Source organism: Lepidochelys olivacea (genome assembly GCF_965140295.1).
Source record: "Lepidochelys olivacea isolate rLepOli2 genome assembly, chromosome: 3".
In the NCBI taxonomy this organism is placed as follows: domain Eukaryota; kingdom Metazoa; phylum Chordata; order Testudines; family Cheloniidae; genus Lepidochelys; species Lepidochelys olivacea.
The window spans coordinates 201,602,829-201,624,623 of NC_140413.1; the positions used below are offsets into that span (position 1 = coordinate 201,602,829).

The 21,795-nt window shown below is 42.3% G+C and overlaps 1 protein-coding gene across 2 annotated transcripts in view; it reads right to left on the reverse strand.

Annotated features, from left to right (window-relative positions):
* The window catches only part of SNAP25 (synaptosome associated protein 25), a 92,534-nt gene that overhangs the window by 10,263 nt on the left and 60,476 nt on the right, over nt 1-21,795 (reverse strand). The window contains exons 4-6 of one of the 2 annotated variants that reach the window (XM_084624670.1): nt 16,101-16,149; nt 5,221-5,338; nt 650-775 (exon numbers count right to left, since the gene is read on the reverse strand). In XM_084624670.1, the coding sequence (XP_084480796.1) occupies nt 650-775; nt 5,221-5,338; nt 16,101-16,149 (293 nt within the window). Of the gene's footprint in view, nt 1-649; nt 776-4,964; nt 5,083-5,220; nt 5,339-16,100; nt 16,150-21,795 lie in introns of both variants that reach the window. The other variant, XM_084624669.1, reaches the window with a different exon arrangement.

Here is a 21,795-nt window from a genome sequence, read left to right on the forward strand (position 1 = left end):
GGTGTAGACATACCCTTTGATAGAAAATAAGGGGGTTTAAATTGGGTGGTGTATTCCAGTGCTGATGCTCAATGATAACCACTAGGTATCTTGGAACAGTAATAATAAATTGGCATTTATAGGACACTTTTCATCTTCAAAGTACTTTGCAATCATTAATTACTTAGACCCCTTCCCCCCCTTTTTTTTGCATAATGTTGTGCCCAGGCAGAAGCCCGTCAAAGTCAATGGGGACCATGCGGGCACAGAATTCCACCGAGGGTCAGTGCCTGAGTACTAGCAACTCCTTGGTCAAGTAATTATTATCATTCATCCCATTTTACAGCTGGGGAAACTGAAGGAGAGAGATTTAATGGCCACTGTTTCAAGAGGCCACTCAGTGTGGATACGTAGGTCCTGATTTTCAGATCAGCCGAGCAGCCACAAGTCCAGCTGAAGTCAACAGGAGCAGCTGGTGTTCAGCACCTCTGAAAATCACACATCAGGTAGATGTGAACACCAACTAATCAGTAGAAAATGTTGGCTTAAGTAACCTCCCCAGTGCCACAGAGCGAATTAATGAAGAATACAGGATATCTGACCATCTGGAAGAAATCTAAATATATCAGCACCAGGGAAAATAGAGAGAAAACTGGATAACAAGGCTCACCTGCGGATAAAGCCACCGCTGATGGCCATCTGCTCCCGCTCATCCACAACACGTGCAGGCTGACTGGCTACAACCCCATCTTGATTATTGCCCCAGGCTTTTTTGTAAGCATCACTTGATTTAAGCCTATGCAAAAAAGAGGGTGAGCAACAAAGCACCAAGTAGAAAGAGACAAGTGCAAAAATCTTTACTTCTCCAAGCTACGAGCTACATCAAGCAAATGAGTTTTAAGATAGAGGGGCATTTATCGTATACCGATATATCATAAACCTCAACAAAACTTTTTTTTTTCACTGCCACAACAACTAGAGTGCGCCGAGATTTCGTTTCCAATAGAACGAATTGCAATGGTCAAGTCTGCAACATTGCACACTGGGTTTTTGAACAAAACAAAACAAGAATAAAAATAACGGTAACGGGGAGACCATTCAATTGCATTACAACATCACGTGCGTACTTCGACATAAGACACAGAGAACACACTGGCAGACAGACATAAAAACAAAACTGCCAAATATAGTGTGTACATCACATCACAGCAACACACTGGAGAAAAATTAGAGAAAAATAGAGCAGGTGAGATTTTAACACATTCTCATGCAAAAGAGTCCTTTTAAAAATATATCTGTGGCATTGTGCGCATCTCAGGCCCTAACCTGTCCAATGTTTTTCCAAGTATATAGCGTTGTTGGAGGAGGGGCTTGTTTTTAGCGTTTGCGTCACAGTGAGTGTAATTTCATTAGATTTCTAAATAATATATCGGTACTTGAAAATAGTAACCATACATCGACCGTTGATGTACAAACCTTTGTCCACAGAGACAAAAAGTAAAATAGGCAGAAGTGGGATGAGTGCAGGAGAAAATAAATACAAGCAAACTAGCATCAGAAAGGGAAATTTCTCTACACTTTCTTCATGCACCAGCTACAGGCATGAATAAGAAGTGAAGCATTCTCATTAAGCACAACTGCCCCAGTGGTTCATCATACTCTTAATGCACTAGCAGTAACAGCCTTCACAATGAGCAATGCCCAGGCAAAAACAGATCTTGGTCTTCTTCAGGAACCTGAAACCTCAGGACTTAAAAAAATTGACTTCCAACGGGTCATTTCTTTAGCTTATGCAAACTTTTCAAGAGCCATTTTTGACTGAGCCGCCATGATGAGAAAAATTAAAATCCAGGCATACCAGCAGTGGCAGATATTAAGATGTGCAGCATACTGTGGGTTGTTCTGACACTAAAGTGATCATGAGCTTTTTGGGTTTGTAACCAAAGAACTTCATTTGGTTCCAGAAATTGAGCCTGTTTTCAGCCAAGCTCTTGGGAATGACAAATTCCAATTTCCCTGTTCTGCACATGCCTATGACTGTGTGTGTAAGAAAGAGCCTTGCCGCTTGCACTTTGTGGGGGGAGTGAACGCACTTTAAGATGAATTGGGGACGTTACTGAAATAAGCTTTAGATACTCCCATCATGTAATTCTACTCTCCCTGGAGCTGCCAGGAATTTGTTTTGTGCAAAGATGAGTTACAATCCAAAAGGGTATTGCTAAAACACCATTGAAGGGGATTTTTCTGGAGAGTCATCAGTTCTGCTGTTTTTACCTCTTAGAATTTAGTAAGACAAAAGAAATTGAGGGGTTTTTGTTAGGTGAAATGTATGATACACTATCGTTTCTGGAAACGAATTAGGGAAATGAGTGCATCCGATGAAGTGAGCTGTAGCCCACGAAAGCTTATGCTCAAATAAATGGGTTAGTCTCTAAGGTGCCACAAGTACTCCTGCTCTTTTTGTGAAGACAGACTAACACGGCTGCTACTCTGAAACCTAAAGAGGGCTAGTGATTATCACCCCAAATGCTGCCTATAGTTATCGCTATGCACTTTCTTTTAGACCTTTGCCACATGCAGAGAGTTAGATATCTCCAGTGAGTTCTTATATCCCACCCAGAGCCTGTTCCCACTCTTTTTGTGCATGCCAACCTCCCACCCAAAATCAATGGGTGAAATCCTGGCCCTATTGCGGCCAATGGAAGTTTTAACATTGACTTCAATGGGGCCAAGGTTTCACCCAATGAGAACTCTGGCTGCTAAAGGAATGGGGGAATGGGCCCTAAATTAGAACACATGGTTCATTTAATGTTATTTCCGTGTAGCAGGGAACTATTAGATGTGAAAGTGTCTCCTCGTATATGGCTACCCAGGAAAAGGAATTGTGGGAACATGTTGTAGTAGTGTTGGTATTTAGGCCCTGATGGATTTTTCTTCCCGCCGAACGTCACTTCTAAGACCCGTCACCCTTTCTAAAGCAGTTGATTCCTGGCTTGATGTCTGGGAGAACTGCCTCTAAAAGCAATATGAGCCCAATTCTGCAGCCTTAAAAGGTGAGTACCCCCACTGAATGGTAGTATCACTTGCTTACTGGGCCACTCGTGTTATGGCTGCAGGTCTGGGTCCATGTGTTACTTTGAAACAGTAATCTCAATTAGTAACAGAGTGACACCTTTAAAAACTAACATGTACCACCCCAAAAACCTGTGGGACCCTTTCGCTATGCACTCAGGAGAGTCCATGGTACTGCCATCACCCTGAAGTGGTAAATATTTGAGGGCCAAATTCTCAGGCAGTGTAAACTGATACAGCTCCAATGGAGCTCAGCGGACTCACACCAGCTGATGATCTGGCCTTCAGTTTTTAATGGCTTTCCCAACCGTTCGTACACTCAAAAAGTCAAGATTTACTGTAATATCCCATGGGATTTTCTGTATTCAAAGGGCTCCCTTGTGGCATAGGGTTTGCAGAAGATTCCCTCCCCAAGAGGAAGTTCCAGAGGCATTGTTCCTATCTCGGGTGCGATGACTCCAGGAGAGCTGGGAAAATGTGACTGCTGATCTACCCCGTGAAAGGAAACAGCATATGCTCCTTCCCTGCAGCTCCACACCCCACTGCAGAGCTAGAACCAAGACTCCACACCAGTGCTAGAGTACAGGTGGCAGGTAGCCCCTGCATAGGGCATATGCATGTGTATGTGTCTCCTTGAGTTCTCTCCCCAACACCACCTTGTGCACCCAGGCAGGGTTAGACACACTCTGGGGCAACCCCGGAGAGGGTATTTATACCTTAATGCAGCAAATCAGAGTAAGAAAATTGACTTTTAAAGCTCAACCACTGCTTTTATGTCCCGTTCCCCTCTCCCAAACAAATACCAGTATTACATTTCCTCTCAAGAAATTAACTTTAAAAGAAACGGTGATTGCTAAGAGACAAATGCCAATCCTGCTGTTCTTACTCAGGGAAAATTCCCAGGGAATTCTAGGAGACTTTTGACCAGTTTTGCCTCAGTAAGAATAGCAGTATGATAAGACCCCAGTTGTGAACTAAATCAAGCAGCTGTGCCCCCCAAAAGACTGTAACATGGTATAATAACCCCACTCTCAGTGAAATCTTTGGGTTGGTTAATTATAAATGTATTCTCCATAACCCTCTATTCTCAATAACCTTCAAATTGCCTGACTGCATGCTAGGTCTTTTATCCATTGAGAAATCTGGTCTTTCCAGTGTATTTCCTCACTTCCTTACCCCCACAACCACATATCATATTTTTCTGCTGCATTTGAAACAAGCTTCGTTGTACTTGGATAAGAGTTTCATTTGAGTGTGATGGCATGCAAGCGAACTAGACACATTTCAACATTTCCGCTTAGTGTACACTCTACCCAACGGAAAGAAATTTGGCACGACCACTAAAATTTGATTCTTTACAACAAGATGGTAAATACTGTAGGTTGGGATCAAATTGCAAAACATCATGTCTCTTTCAATATCATGTCAAGGGAGATATCTGCCGAGCAATGAGAAGATAGTGATTTCTCTTCCATAACTGTTCGAGATATGTGTCCCAAATGACCTCTTCTGCATGTTTGAGCTATGAGTCTTAAAAACTTAATTAAGCCTGATCATGACAACATGTGTTTTAAAATTTAGGGTCTCCAGAAAAAAACAGCCCTGATGTTACCATGATTTTTGTCAACTAGGTAGTAGTCCCACGGAGTACACGTTCTGTAAAATGTTGAAACGTTTATCATTAAAAGGTTTTTACAGTAAAGCTTTCATTGCAGTATGCCTGATTTTAATGTATCTACAGTAATTCCCACTGAATTGTCTACACTATGAGATGAATGCATTGGAACCAGAATCGTTCTATCTGCATGCCACATGCTCATCCTGTCCATGTGCCTAGCAAGGATGAGCGTCACAAGGCTTTCAAGATCGGCCTTGAGTGCTCAAAAAGATTCAGGCAGGCAGGCAGCACCTACTTGTTACATGGACAGACACAAAGACCACAGAATTTTCCTAGGTCCGTCAAATTCTTTTCTGCTTCTTTCATGTCCTTATTGATTTGGTCCATTCCCTCTTCGATGCGTTCCAGTTGTTCTGATTAAACACAAGTATTTTATCCCCACAGAATGAAGCAGATGGAAAAGGACAAAGAAAAAAAAGACAAAAAACTTCAGACATTCACTGTGACAAAAAACTGGACATCACATAGCAGAGCCGGTACCCAGTACCTACTTGTTACAAGGACATATGAAAAGGCCACAGCATTTCCCTAAATCTTTTAAATTTTTCTCAGCCTCCTTCATGTCTTGGTTGATATGGTTCATGCCTTCTTCAACACGATCGAGTTGTTCTGGTCAGGACAAAGGGATGACAGCATGGAATGAATTGTATTTTTGTTGCTTGTTTGTTTGTCTTCAACAGAACATGAAAAATGACCATGGGAAACTGAATTAATAGCAATATTACAATGCATTAATCTGGGCTGATGCATTGCTGCTGGGATGTATGCCAAGCTAGATGCTGAAGTATGATGCCTTTTACTAACATGAGTAGAGTAAAGCAAAACAAAGCAAAAAAAAAAAAGAGAGAGATGTTTGAAATATATTAAACAAGATGTAATGATGTAGAAAGAAAACACGATCATAATCCTGAAAGTCCAGAAACATAATACAGTACATCCACTTACTAAGACACCAATGACATCCAAGAGAAAGAAAGAGATAGGGTTATCATCTTGCATTTATGCGCATTCATAAAGGATAGCATCTCATTCAATGGACAATACCTTAGTTACTTACACTTACAAATGCCTTTGAATTAGATGATTGACAATGTAACTGGTTTGACTTGTGGGTGAGTAAGTGATGGAACAGTTAGTAATGAAGTTAGGGGTGGGTATGAGCTGTCAAGTTAAGACCTATGTCCAGGTACACATTTTTGCAGAGACTGGGAGAGTTGAGATCCAGAAACTTGGTTCTGGTCCATTTCTAATCAGAAAATTCTTCTCTCTGGGATTCTGTTGTAAGTCAGTGGTAATGTCACTGGGGTCAAGGGAGTTAGGCATATCTAGAGACCTGGACCAATGCTCATTGAAGATAATGGAAAGATTCCAGTTGACTTCAGTGGGCTTTGTATTAGGCCCCTCAATGAAGTTCACAACAATTTGTTATGCCACTATAATTCCATTTATTTTAATGGAGTCACTCCAGATTTGCATTAGAACTAGTGAGCAAAGTATCCAGCCCAATAACGCGGTTTATACAGATGTGATGTGCTGCTTCACTGACATCAGTGGAATTTTTGTTGACACTTGGGCTGAATTTGCTGCACCTTTTGCTTGGTGACTCTGCAGCTGAGAATAATTTCACATCGTAATTTCTTCACTGAAACTAAAGGTCCAAAGCAGCAATATGCAGAAACTAAAATCCTAGGCCCAGGTCTTTAGGTGCTGCAAATAGTCATAACTCCATTGAGATCCTGGATCCTAACTTTGACTTCAACAGAGCTATACCATTTTGCACCAGCTGAGGTTCTGGCCTTTAGTTTTGTTTTAAAGGGAAAGAAGTATCATGTGTCGGACAAAAATTGCTTAGGGTGCTATTTTAGTCCTTTAAAACTTTTAGTCAATCGAAGCAATCCTGGTTGTACACAAATAAGGAATGATTAACCATGGTTAAACTGGTTAAACTCACGCTTCCTGCACTGGATAGAGAAAATACATCCAGACATTTCCGTGTGTTAGATCTGAGGGGAAAAAAGGACTAGAGAACACAAAAGTGCAATAGAAGTGCAATGTGATGCCTGAAGTTATATGGACCATGTCAACATACAAATAATATATTTTAGAAACAAGAGCCCAGTCATGCTTCCACTGAAGTCAGTGGAAATCTTCTATTGGCTTCAGCGGGAAGAAGAGCAGACCTCATTTCCTCCTTGGGTTTCTGATAACACTTTGAGATTAAGGTTTTCAAAGCTTCGTAGGGTATTTGGATGCCCATTTCCCATTACAATTAACTTAATGTATTTCAATTAATTTTAACAGGAGTTGGGCATTTTACTCATGAGGGGCTTTGAAAATCTCAGCCCCAATTATTTAAGCTGAAAGAATTCTAAACATTGAATTTACCATTCAGTATTTACACTATTTAAGTGTTTTTAATTTGAAAGTGAAAGTGGGTGTGTCAACAGGCTCTATGTTGGTTTCACTTTTCTTGGTCTCATCCCCTATCAGTATGTTCATGTGTTTGGGTTCCCAGCAGTGCAGGAAACTGTCTGAACCTTAATTAAACCCCACATTTTGGGGCCTAAATTACCTGACAGTGTTCTTTAGAAGGAATACACTTCAGAGGGTTCAAGAGTTAAACATTGATGTGAAAACCTGAGCAACATATTTCACCTGCTTTGTCAAATAAAATTGTTGAATGAAGAACCAAAAATAAAATGGGTGTTTTGCTTTGAGAAACAATATAATTTTGATGTTGAGGCTTAACAGAAGCTTTGACCTGACAATTATCATTAGACTCCTCACATACTGAACTTAACTATCTTACTTGATCATCAGTTCTGTCTTAAAGTGGCACTTTGGTCTGAAAAGTGACCATGTGATGTAAAAATGGCATTTCTGCTCACCTGTTCTGCTCCCTGGGTATTCAAAGTCCTCCCTGCTGCTGCTGCTGACTATTTGGCTAACACTCTTTAGCTTGGAAACAGCCCTTGCAGCTGTGTGAGTTTGAGCTGGATTCTATTCTGACTCATGCATCTTGACGAGAATCGCTAGCTAAGTCCCAGTAATGTGTTACTTATTACTGGTTTTGATGAAACAACTGGACTTGCTGATGCCAGACGGGGGTCAGTTAGAAGACCCATCTTTTTACTTGAAAATGTTGAGAGAGGCAATCCCTACAGAACCTTGCGGTGCCATTTTTACAGTTACTTTTCACAGGATACCTGCATATATGTTCTCAACATAATCTGACCAGTAGAAACCACTGGGGTAAGGCAGCAAGGGTCAATCACAGATCAGATATGAATGATGGACCTTGAGAATGATCCTCATGCAGGCAAACACCCTCTGAAGTCAAGAGTAGGATGGGGCCTTTGAACTTTTACTCCCAATAGATTCCTTGTGATGTTCCCCATAATGTCCAGGTTAGGCAAGGCTTAATTGGAGGGTGTATTTTACATGGCTCAAGGCTTTATCTTTAAATTATACTTCTCACCTCAGCTCTGCTTTAATTTATCATACTTCTGTATTTGTGAGTGTGCTGCTGTTTGTGATTTCACTTGATGGCAGCCTTCATCAGAGCTTATGCTATTGCTGAGGAACAAGGGGATGCTCAGGCAACCTATCTTCCATTAAGGGAAACCTCATCAGTCCGAAAAGCCTGTATTGCACTAGTAGCCCATCAGTCTAGACATCTGGTTGCTCCTTCTAAAACTGCTTGTTTAATTTAAACCCTGTAGGCCAGATTCTTAGCTGAATTAAATCAGCATAACTCCCGAGGCTTCAATGGAGCAATGCCAATTTACACAAGCTGAAGGTCGGGCCCCCAGGCAAGACTGATAAACAGACTCTTGATCCGGATCACCATTACAGTGGAATAAAAGTGAAGTGGGGTTATTGTGGATCACGTTGGTATAACAGAAATCAGAATCTGGCCCAGACTGTTTTTTTTTTTAATTGATACAACATCTGATGGCTAACAAAAGGTTAATGTCACATATATTTAACTGGCTTCCCCTAATCTAATGTTCTCTCTATTGTACTAAATCAGCTGGGGCAGAGGCTGTGACAATTTGCACTAGCAAAGGGTCTTTTTCCACATGATTTAGTGTAACAGACTCTCCATCTCAAATGGCTATAAATGATAGGAATTCCAGCAATCCAGTCTGGAGATGATGAGCACACAGATCACCATGGCCAGAGCCTTATCTGAGAGACAAGGGTGCAGTCTCCTAATAAGTGGAAGAGAGGGCAGCTCTCGACACTGCCACGGTCTGGTCAGTAAGTGTCATGGATGAATCCACAGGATCCTTGAGGTTTGCCCCACAGTGACCAATGTGGTGCAGAAGGGAGGGAAGCCAGGGTCATGGCTAGTTCTTCAAAGCACTTCCCCGATCCTGGCCAGCACCATTGTGTCTTGCCAAGGGGTAATTTGAGCCAGTTGTTCTTCTTCCAACTGTTGACGACTCTGTGACAGCATTGATGCCATCTGTGGAAAATGAACTACAGCTGGGTGTGACTGGAGTGCTGTCAGCTGCAGAATTCGGGCATCTCACTGCCACTCCAAGTAGTCTCATGTAGGTACTGAAGGGGATGGGGACAAGGTAGATCCCTGTCAGACTCCTCAGGTGGAGTTGTCACCATTCTGTCTTGTTGGAGATGACTGATTGGAGCCTCTGTAGTTATGTCAACACCTTCTCCAGCTCTGCCCTGAAAGTGGGCCAGCAGTTCCTTTTACTCAGCTGTGATGAAAGCTGTAAGGAAGGCACGTAGTAGGAGCACTGAGATATGATCTCTGTCCATTGCCATGTGGAGGTCATCCAGTAATGCTGCTAGGGCTGTCTCCATGCTGTGACCTGGTCTGAAGCCCAGTTGTGATGTATCCAAGGCAGTGACAGATGTCACAGGTTATTGGAGCTTGGTTGTCACTGCTCTCTCAGCAATTTTGCCTAGAAATGGGAGAGGATAGGTGGTTTGCATCAAGGACTGGGTTTTTGAGGTCTGGTCAGCCCATGGCATTTTTCAATGGGGTTAACGGGTTCTCTTCTCTAAAGGGTTGTTAAGTCCTGGTTGCTGCTGTGCAGATTTGTTCTTTGCTAGCTTTCACCATGCAGGAGGAGCAAGGATCTGTTTTCCAGGTGGTGGCAGCATATGTATTCTCACCATGTCTGATAGGGCCAAACACAGTCAGGCATGGTAGAGCAGCTAAAGCCATCTGCTCTGATGTAGATTTTTTTGCCTCATGGAGTTCATGTGGGTGAGCTTATCCAGGGAGTAGGAAGAGAGCTTTTCACAGAGGCCGATGCTTGTGTCCGACGTTTGCATTATGTAGTTGGGTTGATTAACCTGTACACTTGGTACAAGGGCTCTGCTGGCTGTGTGTTTATGGCTGCAGTGGCAGAGAAGGCATGGCTTCCTTTACCGGGGCAGTGCCTTCCTAGTGGCTGACAAATGAGAGACGTAAGCTTCATCTGTCTTGTCTCAGGTGAAACCTTTGTGTCTGAAACCCAGGCCTTCCTCCTGAATGGTACATCCTGCTTTCGCTGAAGTAAATGGGAAAACTTTCCTTGGCTTCAGCAGATGCAGAACCAAGCCTGCTATTTCCCTCTGCAGCATACCATGCAAGTGTATCACCGCACCCATCGTCAAGGATGGTAGGGCTGAGCTAGCCCTGTCTGAGGATGCTATCCAAGTGTGGTGCTCCTGGGTGAGAAAAGGCACTCTCTTCACTTCATAGCCCCATCGTGCACTGTCAGCTTAAATTGTGAGGAGTGATATCAAACTAGTTTTGAACAATCGCCCTATAAATACAGCTGCATTTTAACATATTTTTAAAGTTAGCATCTGTTGGAGAAACAGTTAACGAATGACAGCTATTGTCATTGCACAAACAATCCATTATTGCACCACAGATTTGGAGTTTAAGGCTTATATACAATATTTTAATGATTTGACAAATAAGGAAGCTTCCATTTGTGGGTTGGGGGATCTGGCTTGGGCTGCATAGGGAATATTTTCAAAAGCACTTAAGTGACTTAATAACCTGAGTCCCATTTTCACGTGATTTAGGGCCAGGTTTTTAAAAGGTATTTTGGGTACCTCTATATTCAGACAGGTGCCTAGAGGGATTTTCTAAAGCACCATGGCAGCTTACTCATGAGTCATGACCCAGGGGACTTAGGTACCTAGGTGCTTTTGAAAATCTTACTAGCCGCCTATCTGCCTAAATGCCTGCCCATAAGTTACTTCTGAAAATAGGTCTTAGGCTGCTTAATCACTTCAGCCCATCTCCTCAGCAGTATTCAGGTGCCTAACTCCCATTGATTGCAGATGTAATTTTGTACTTTCTGATGGAGTTTGGTTTGTAAAAACAAAATCTTAAGAAACATATTAAGTATGTATTTAACACCCTAAAAGGAGAACACAAGAGTGCATTTCCTCTGCTTTTTCCTTGGTAAGATCTACAACATGAGCAAAACAATGTAGTAACCTGTGGCTTGACCCTGGGAAGCACGGAGAGTCTGCAATCTTCACTGAAGTCAATGGGCCAAACTCTGAGGTTGTCACCTCACCTAGGCCTATGCACAGAGGGAACCCTACATGCAGAAATCTCAATATATGCAAAAGGAGGTCCATTCACCTTTACTGCAGTGTCTGCTGTCCCCCCATACCCTGCAGAATGCACCTGGACCTGCGAGGGGAGAGTGGGCAGGGTGGGGGAGTGGGGGAAGGAGCAGAATGTGCATCATTCCCCAGGAACCCTTTGGAGCTCAGGGAAGAAGATGATGTAATCTCAGGCCATGTTATATCCCACCCCTCTCCTCTCACACTGGGCATGCCCCTTTAAGGGGTGGACGAAGCAAGTGCTGGTGGTGGGAGCTCTGTCAAGCAGCTCCATTGGAGTCACACAGCCAAGGTGCGTGGGCTGCTGGAGACCCAGAGCTGCAGTTAAACCATGGGGCAGCTGTGTGGGTGGGTGAGGGACCTTTAAGGATCCTTAGAGCTTGTGGATGGGGCCTGCAGCATATTCCATAGAGGGGAGGAATGACTGGAAAGAAATCTCCAGAAAGGGAACCTCCTCTCCCTTTAAGCATCTTTCAGTGGATTTCTCCTGGGGAGGGGCAGTTTCTACTTATTCCTTACTGAAGCGAATCCCAATGGCTTTGGAGAGAATGTCTGGCCCCTCAGGAGTTTTGGGTACCAAGTATCTCTTTGAATCTATTAGGGCCGATCTAAAGGCCTTTCAGATCATTGGAAAGATTTTGCTGACTTCAGTGGGCATTGGACCAGGCCCCTAGTTCTTACGGCAGTCACATTCCCTGGGGGACCTATTATAACAAAGGGCATAGTGATGGCCCGCCTGGCAGCAGCTGGCTGCGGCGATACAATGTGCTATGCAGCCTCCTGGCCTGCAGACTAGACTGAACTCTTCCAGCCAAGAGGAGCTAGCCAAACTGGTTTTTACCCAGAAAACCATCTAAATACCTACTATTAAAAAGATGCATTGGCCTCTTTCCTCTGTAGTGATGATCTCAAAGACATTTGCTTACAGGTGCCAGAAAGTGAGTTCTGCTCTGTGCTATTGAAACTGAAGTTGGCTCAGAAGAATGTCTCTAGTAAGGTGTCTACAACATCAAAGCAAACACGTTGTCTAGAAAACCTACAAACAGAAAAACCCAAAGGGGGTTGAGTGGTTGGAAAGATTAGCTATGCTGTTAGCCACCCATTGGAAAGATCAATGTAATGTTCTTTGTCTAGATGGCACCTAATAATCTTAAGTAATTTATGCCATCAGGTCAGCTGAAAAAAGATCACACAGCTGTGTTAACGAATGCTTTCATTCATCTGATAATCTGCTGAGACATCCATGAGTTACCCACACTGCAGTAACTGTAGAGTTTGAAAAGCCATCCTAGGTATATTTTGCCCAATTACACATAATAAGTATATCACAATTTAAAAAACAAGTTGCAGCAATTATTATTAGAATGACACACTGCTAAAAATGACACAGACATAATGAAAATGCATTTAACATAGTGCCATAATTACAATATTTGGTTTGCAACATGACCAGTCTGTTTTACTTGAGAAAGCTGTAATCGAAAATTAACAGAGTAATTTACTGAAGCACTTAAAACACGACCATAACCATTTTAAGGAAGCTTTTATGTTGTCTGAGTCTTTCCAGTTGTGTTGACTGGCTACATACCTGATCATACAATGTCCATGTATGTTCAATGGGAATTTAGTACTGAGATTCCTGGATTATAAAGTGGTCAAATGGCCCAATCCTGCAACCCTTATGTATGCAATCCTTGCTCAAGTGAGCAGCCAATGGGACTACACACATGACTAAGGACTGCTTGTATGTACAAGGCTTTTCAGGATCTGACCCTAAATGACAGAGGTCCGAGAACAAAGAATTTTCAAGAGACAAAAATATGGCGAATGGAAAATAGCAGTTAGATTATAACATGCTGCTTTAGCAGTTAGCAGAGTCAGTGGAAAAATCCCATTGAGCTTTTCAGATAAGGCCTTATGGACACAGGTTGAGGTTTTCAAGGGCCCCGAAGGTTGTTAGGCACCAAAACCCTATTGAAATGTAATGCGAGGTAGGCTCCTAATTCCCCTAAACCATTTTGAAATTCCCAGCCTGATTCTAGTCTGTGCTCTCATGTGTGGCACAACTTTAATGAACTGCACTTGAACATTTAAGATCCATTCATGGAGAGAGAAAGAGCATCTGTAAATTTCCTAACCCGTCTGTGGATGTTTGAGCACTGCAGTAAGGTCTCGATTGACTGGAATGAGAATTGCAAGGATAGACTCACTTGGATATTTACAGGCTTTCACTCACGATATTTGTGCTTATTGAATTATTTTAAAAGTGCAGTTCGTTTCTATGCATCATAGAGGATACATGTTACTTATGCAGATACTGTATCTGTTTTGACACAGCTAATCTTTGATTTCTGAGACCTCAAAGTCTCTTTGCTGGTATTATTCATGAAAAGTTAAAGCTGCGCAAACTTGATTCCAATAAAAATCATATGTGAAAAAATGATTTATCTAATGCTTTAAGGGTGAAACTCTACATATGGCTTATGAACCACTTAAGTTCCACTCAAGCCCTCAAAATTGGGCTGAAATTGGACTTAAATGGTGCATAGACTTTGTGCTGCCCGATACAGAGGCGTGAATTCTGTACTAAAAGAAAACAGGCTTAGGAAGTATTCTCTCTTTGATTCATTCCTGACACTCCCATTATGAATGTTGGCAGGAGCTCTGTGCATGGCGGGAGAGGAGAACGTATCCCTTACTTTGAAATGTGTTTTTCCTAGGATATGATTCTGTAATTTATTATTCTGGATTTTACTGGTGTCTAAAGTAGAACTTAGTGAAACCCCAAAGCAAATGAAACTCCAATGAGTTTTGTCTGGTTTCGATGTAAAAAGCTATAAAACAAGGCTCAGATTCATTCTAAAAGGCCATGAACCATAGTACACTTTCCAGTACAGTCAGTTTGGAGTTTGGAATGAAACACAAAAGTGGGTGTGTTTCAGAAGTTTTCACTTTGGTTTCAGATATTTCACACTGCTTTACTTATCAGCTATTGCAGGGCAAACATGAAAGGCCTGAACTGTGGCTTTGACAAGCAGGTATACATAATGGTTATGGGCCAAATCCGGCTTGTTTTGCTTATGCAAGTAGTGCCAAGAGGTGTTTTCAGCGCCCATGGAATGTGGTATCGGGCTCTAGACATGTATTTGCAGTGCCAACTCCTGCCTGCTACAGTCACACCTATAGCCCCTTTGACTTCAATTGAGAGTTTTGGATGCACAAGGAAGGCATGATCAGAAATAGCCTCTTATTAGCTGAGGAGCTTAAACAATGTTTATATTGTGGGTTAAAAGCCTTTGTTAGACTGTTAGCAAAAAAGTGACACAAGGCAACAACCACAAAGCCGGCGTAAATTGTCCCAGATCCATTAGGATCTGGTCCCAAACCTCTCACTTCCTTGTGATCTTTGGCATAATATCATAAGCACATTCCCACGTTTCGCTTTAAAGAAAAATACTGGCAACAGCTCTGTCAAGAAGCTCCTCCTTTCATTCGTTTGTGATACAGAGCAGCTTCCCCAGGCATCAGAATTCCACAGTGAAAGAACTGCCTTATTACCAGGAGTTGCCAATGTTACACAGAAGTGGCACTGTACATCCTGGGACCCAGAACTGAAAATTCCCTTTTTAGACTTAATAAGACGGTAATTTCATGGTGACTCACTGATCAAATATATGAGGTTTTGCTCTTAAAAAAAAAAGCGAGGAGGGAAAAATACTTTCCGTTTAGATTACACTATAATGTTGCACTCATTTTAACATCATAAAAGAAAAAAAATTACAGAAGAAAAGGGCTGTTATGTTATCTACTCCATTCCTTAATATGCAAAATTGTTCCGGATGCTTTTTTCTGTAGCATAGTGTTGTCAAGTGTCTAGAAAACATTCTCCACTAGTGTTTCATGTTCTGTTCTATTCAAAGATGTACCGAAGCCTCACAGGGGAGGCTGGTATGAGATAGGGCCACAGGAATTAACAGTACATTAGGGAATTTTTTTTTGGAGATACCATTTTGTTGCTACTGTGGGACTGCAGCAAAATGGATGCTTCTTAATTTTATTGAAAACATTCCATTTACTGGTCATCAGGATTACAATGGGCAAACAGTGTCATTTTCCCCATGTTTATATTAAACACATCCTACTCTGGTTTTGCCCATATCAGAGCCGCACACTGAGCTCCCTTTTAAGCCTATAAGCTTCTATACTGTACATCATAATGAGCTATATTTTGCCATCACTTTTCATGCAGAACCCTCTTTGCCTTCAGTCAGAGTTCTGCCCTGGGAATGATGGAAGAGTGCATCTGATGCATCTCTCTTTTATTTTTCTCTGTTGTTTGGGATTGCTGCCTGCTCTTGAATCATAGCTAGAAAGGGAAAAATCATACAGCGCCTGCATAAATGGTACTGCATTTTAAACAAAGTATTCAGGGACACATTCTCCCGCATTTGTGCGATATTACGGCATGATCCAAAGCCCATTGAAAGATTTTCATTGACTTCAGTGGGTGTTGGAACAGGTCCCTTTACATGAATGAGTGCCATATACACAAAGATCAAAGGCAAAATAGTCCCCCCATATGCTTATCGTAGATCACTTTATTACAGAAAGAGGTTAGAGACAGTGAGACTATGGCAGATCTCACCTCAGACACAAATGCACACAAGTGTGTTTTAAGAGCATTAGTGATTATTTATAATTGCACATAATTAATACACTTCTCTGAGAGTGCTTTTATTTTTTGACTGAAGCAATTTGAACTTACCTCCTTGCTCATCCAACATAACCAAAGTCCTGATACCAGCATCTTTACTCTACATTCCAGTAATGGAAGCAAAATGAGAAGAGAGAGAGAGAGAGAAAGAGAGAGATCAGTGAGGGAACAATTAACCCTAGATTTGGGATTTAGGAAGACAAAGGAAAAACAGTGAAAGGTATGGCAAGGCCATAAGGGGCTAGTTGAATAATTGGAAGCCTTCATGTGAATGAATACAGTAATGGAAACTGAGCATTCTCCATGGCCCCATAACCCATGTTGTACTCACTAGGGTACAGAGCTACTACAAAAAAATGGAAAATTCCAGGGCTGCATTTGGAAATTAACATTTTAGACAACAGCCATTTTCTTAACAGAAGGATTAATCTTCAGGTTCCACAGGAGGCCAGGTACATGTTGCAAACGTGCATTCATTCCCCAAGAGAAATTCCAAAGGAAAACATCTTGCACATGAATAAATACTGGTAAAGTATGAGGGTGGAAGCAACTGTATGAGGCCATCAAGACATATTACTCTCCCTCACTATATATTAGGAAACCTTTCATAAAGCTGGTTAATACTCAAGATGAAAACAGGCAGTCCTCAGACTTATGACGCAGTTGGTTCCTGAAAATCGCATTTTAAGTCAAAAACGTCGTCACTCGAATTTCCCAGGAATAATGTCGGATCGAGCGTTGTAAAGTCGAAACCGGCGTTGTAAAGTCGAAACACAATCACAATTTATAAACGTACGTGCCATTCATCGTAACTCGAATGTCGTAAAGTTGAGGACTGCCTGTATGAATCATTTTTTGGTACAAAGGTTTAACAGATGTAGGGGCTGATCCAAATCTTATTGGAGACAATGGAAAGTCTCCTGTTAACCTCAGTGGGCTTTGGGTCCAGACTTCCATGGGAACAGTTAGGCCAATGCTGAGCCCTTTTAAAAATCCCGCTAAATGTACAGATGGCAAAGTGCCCTTTACAAACACGGCTTTTGCCATTATTGTTATTGATTTGGAAGGAGATAAATTATATTGTTGGTTTTTCAACACTAAACTATACCATAGACCTGAAAGGCATTTTTTTAATTACTAAGGATAGGCTAGACTCTTTCTGCTCAGTGCAATAATAGTCATTGCGTATAACTGAGGGTCTGAAAATGCTCATGCCTGTTGCAGTTCAAGAGCAGAGGAACTAAGTTCTTTATGGCCCTACATGGTAATATTGACACATTGCCGGGAAATAAGGGCTGCCAGCAAGGGGCCCCAAGCAACTATTTTCTGCACAGTTTAACTGCCTTCCCGGTATCTATTAACTGAGTATCACAATACCGCTGTGAGGGAGATAAGGATTATTACCTCCATTGTGCAGCAGTATAAGGAGACTGAATTCCTTGCCCGGGAACTCCGCGGCAGCTGCTAGGAATAGAACCTCCTAGTTTTGTGTCTCAGCCACACCACCATCCTCCCTCCCTGAGGCTACCTAAGGGCTCAGTCCACCAACATTTAATATCCCCAGACAGAGACTTCTTCCCAACTGCTTTTTTGCCACTATCAGCTCCTGGTCACAATGATGTCCTTGCTGCCTCTTGGGATGTCAGCAGCTTGGTCCACCCTCCCTCAGTGCTGAGCAGCCCTACGCAGTCTGGCTGCACATTCAGCGCATTGGTTCAGCTACGTGACTGAGTTTCTGAGACTCAAGGATTGTTCAGAGGCAATGGCCCGTCCCCTCCACTCAGGCCCCTCACAAGCGATGCGAGGACCTCTCCTGCTGACCCTAACTGTCAGCTCCACTGTAGCCAGCAGGTGGCTGGAGGCCATCATATCTGTGAGTTGCCTTTTTTTCCCCCTCCCCCTTTCCTTTCCTCCAAGAGGGGGTGAGGCTGGAGAGATGAGGGGCTAGCCCTATGCCTCCTCTCCATCCTCCCTTTCTTCCTGCAGCAATTCATTTCAAGTCCGTTTGTAGGCAATAGTGAGGTGGACATTTGCTGCTGCCCTATGCCCCTGTTCTCTGGCTCCTTGATGTCATTTATACTCTGACATGGGCCCTCTCCACATGCTGGTCCCCCAGGGCGTGCAGTTGTCCTGTAAAGCCCGCTGTTTTGTGGCGTGACAAGTGGTGTCCGTTTTCAGCAAAGCCAGTCACTGCCAGGCTTAGAAATGCCAAATGCAGTGAAAAACATCCTTGCCAAATACCATCTGCAGGGGCTGACCTACTCAGGTGAGACCAGTAGCGTGCCTGGGAGTTGTGCCTGGAGAAAGACTCCATGATTTGCCTTTGGTGACAAGTCCATCTGTTCAAATCCTTGCACTGAGGAAAATGAGTGCAACTTTCTTCTGCCTACCTGACCTTAGCTGCCGTTTCTGTTGATCAAGCAGAATTTAGTCTGTGTTTATTACCAAGGAGGCCTGTTCCACAGGCTGCCACAGGGTTAATACAGATGTGATCAACCAAGAATTTATTAAACGCGTGCACAGTGGATATATTTGTGTGTATTCTGGGCCTGATGCAAAGCCCACTGAAACTAAGAGGAAGGTTCCCGCAGGTTTAGATGGGAGCTGGATCAGGTGCTAGGTGATCATCTACTCATACCCCAACATTCTTTTATCATTTGTTTTCAGCTGTCCACCCCGCAGACAAGGCTAAACGGCTAGGCCCACATTTTCAAATGAGCTCAGCTCCCTTACAGGGACTTAAAGAAGAGCCAGATTTTCACCCAGCTCCTCCCAGTGTGATGCTGTGGGTGTGCCGCCCAGGCTTCAGTATGGGCTAGTCACTTCAGTAATTACCCAAGGTCCTGGATACAACCTGTGCGGAAGCCCCATGCTGCTGCCGGTACATGAATGAGCTCGATTAAAGCAAGCTTGGCTAGGTCGACAGGTGCTGCACTCACATTCCGGCTTGCAGCACGGACAGACCCTGTGACAGTGTCGGACATCTCTGGCCAGAGTTTCGTAACTGCTCAATGGCCAATGTGTCCCCAGCGGGCTGCGGTTCTTTTCTGGAGACAGGCTCATTGATTTTGGTGCCAAAATGCAGATGAGCGTCTTTGAAAATCTGGCCCTCAGTCTCGGCAAACTGAGGATTCATGTGAAAATGTGAAACCCTCCTTGATTTAGAAGAACGAACACTAGCATTCACGTTAGCAGGAGCAGAGGGCAGCCAGTGTGGAGTGCTGTTGAAAATCCCGCAGGAGATTTAGTTTCTTGATATATGCAGGATCAGATTCTTGAAGTATCTCAGACCAGAGAGGTATAGCCTATACACAGGACACTACAATGTGCATGGGTCTCCTTTTGTTGAAGTATCATGAAACCAGGTTTTCCAAATCTGGGCTAACTAGTTAAAATATGCAACTGTCTCTTCTCAGTAATACTTGGACTACCTTTGTTTTCCCATTGTACCTGAGAAGAGCATTTGGACCAACATGCTTTGCCATGGCATTATTAAAACCTGAACGTTTTATATGTCTGGTCTTCAGAAAAATAAATCAGAGACTCTAGAGCTTTTGTAAGGTATTGAACTGGTGGGTCTGGAGGCTGCAATCCTTTGTTTAGCCACAAGACAGGTACATCATAGGCAGCAGAAGGATAATCTCTTCAATACATTTCTCAACCCTAACTCTAGAAATGAGGAGTTCAGTCTCCATGACCATACAGTCTTTGGCCTATGCTGGGAATGCCAAGATGCCAATTAGAGCAAATTGCCATAGTATTTATTGTGATGTGGACATATATCCACTAAGGACAGGCCTGACACCACCCACACATTTCACATAAACCACCGAACAGCCATCAGATGGTATTGACCAAAGTCCCTTTCACAAATGGAACTTCTATGGAAGCCAATTAGAGTTTTTTGAATGGAAAAACTATGTCATCAAGCACTTGAGCTGAATTTGAACTGGTAACTGATTAGTTAGACATTAATTGCATTAATAGAATAGAAACGAATAGAAAACAAAAAATGTATAAGAGCAAAAAGTTCTTATTCTTCCATTATTCAGTACTACTAAGCTCCAGCATTCTGAGTACTAATGAAGTAGCCTTTTCATAAAGGCGCTCATTCAGCAAAGAATTTAAATGTGTGCTTAACTTTAAGCATGTGAATCAATCCATTGCTTAAAGTGAGGCACATGCTTAAATGTTTTGCTGGATCTATTTCCTGATTAGAAAAGTACAATCTGGAGTGGCGTATGATTTTAAATTCTATGGGTCAAATTCTGCTCTTGGATAGATCATTGTAAACCTGGCATAACTTCAATGAAATCAGTGTAACCAAGAGCAGAATTTGACCCTGTCAGTGACTATGACATACACTACCCTCTATTTTTTGTAATGTTAACAATAGTTTTTTATTACAGTCTGAGTCAAAGCCCATTGAAGTCAATGGAAAGACTTCCACTGAAGTTTCCACAGCACTTTGAAGGTGAAATGCATTGGTATATAACTGCTAAGTATTATCATTATATGGCTTAATTTCCCAAGGAGGGAATGAAACTGGGAAGGACAATGTAAAACTACTCAAAAGCCCCATCAATCGTTTCAGAAACAGAGTGGCCCTGATTCTTCCTTGCTTTGCACTTTGTACAGACATTCACACCTGTGCTAAGTGGCTGTAAAAAGGACCTTTTCTGATATAGTGGAGGTCTACACACACTTCTCCTTTGCACAGGTGCAGAGGACAACATAAGGTGCCAGGCACTGAGGAAATCTAGCCCAGAAAATATATCAGCAAGTGAATCAGAAATACAGGAAATGTTTTCCATATGTTTCAGTAGGTACATTGAAAAACAAATATATGCTTGATCATGACCAAATACTATAGCAGACATAAACACCCAGTTAAATAAAGAATTCTACTTCAATCAATATGGCTTATAGACTTTATTCTGAATAAATTAATGCAGACAATTATCTACCAGGACAGGCTGACATCGCTAGCAGTTCACAAAGACACTAAAGGGAAGTGTCAATACCCTAAAGACAAAAGTCTGGCTAACAAAGTATTTCGTAGTCATGCATTATAGTATATTTCCTCAGACCCTTTTTCGAGATAGCAGTAGCTCTATGCAGTAGAGTATTGTCTTTCCAGGTCTGAGTAAAGGAATTAATCCATTCTCTCACTACTAGAATTCACCTGATAGTCCAGAACATCAGCTGGTATAAGTCAATGTAGTTCTACTGAAGTCTGTGGGCTGGATCCTCAGCTGGCAGAAACCAATATAGCTCCAGTGACTTCAAGGCAGCAATGCCAATTTACACCACCAAAGGATTTGGCCCTGCACACTTACAGTTGACACGAAAATTCATCGATTCCAAGGCCTGAAGGACCATTGTGATCATCTAGTCTGACCTCCTGTGTAACTCAGGCCAGAGAATTTCTCCAAAATAACTCCTAGGGCAGATCTTTTAGAGAAATGTCCAATTTTGAAAAATATGTAAAAATAATCAGTGGTGGAGAATCCATCATGACCCTTGGTAAGTTGCTCCAGTGGTTCATTACTCATCATAAAAAATTTACACCTTATTTCTAGTCTGAATTTGTCTAGCTTCAGCTTCCAGCCACTGGATCATGTTAGACCTTCCTCTTGATAGACTGAGGAGCCCATTATTCAATATTTGTTCTCTATGTAGGTACTTTTAGGCTGTAATCAAGTCACTTCCCTTAACCTTCTCTTTGTTAAGCTAAATAGATTGA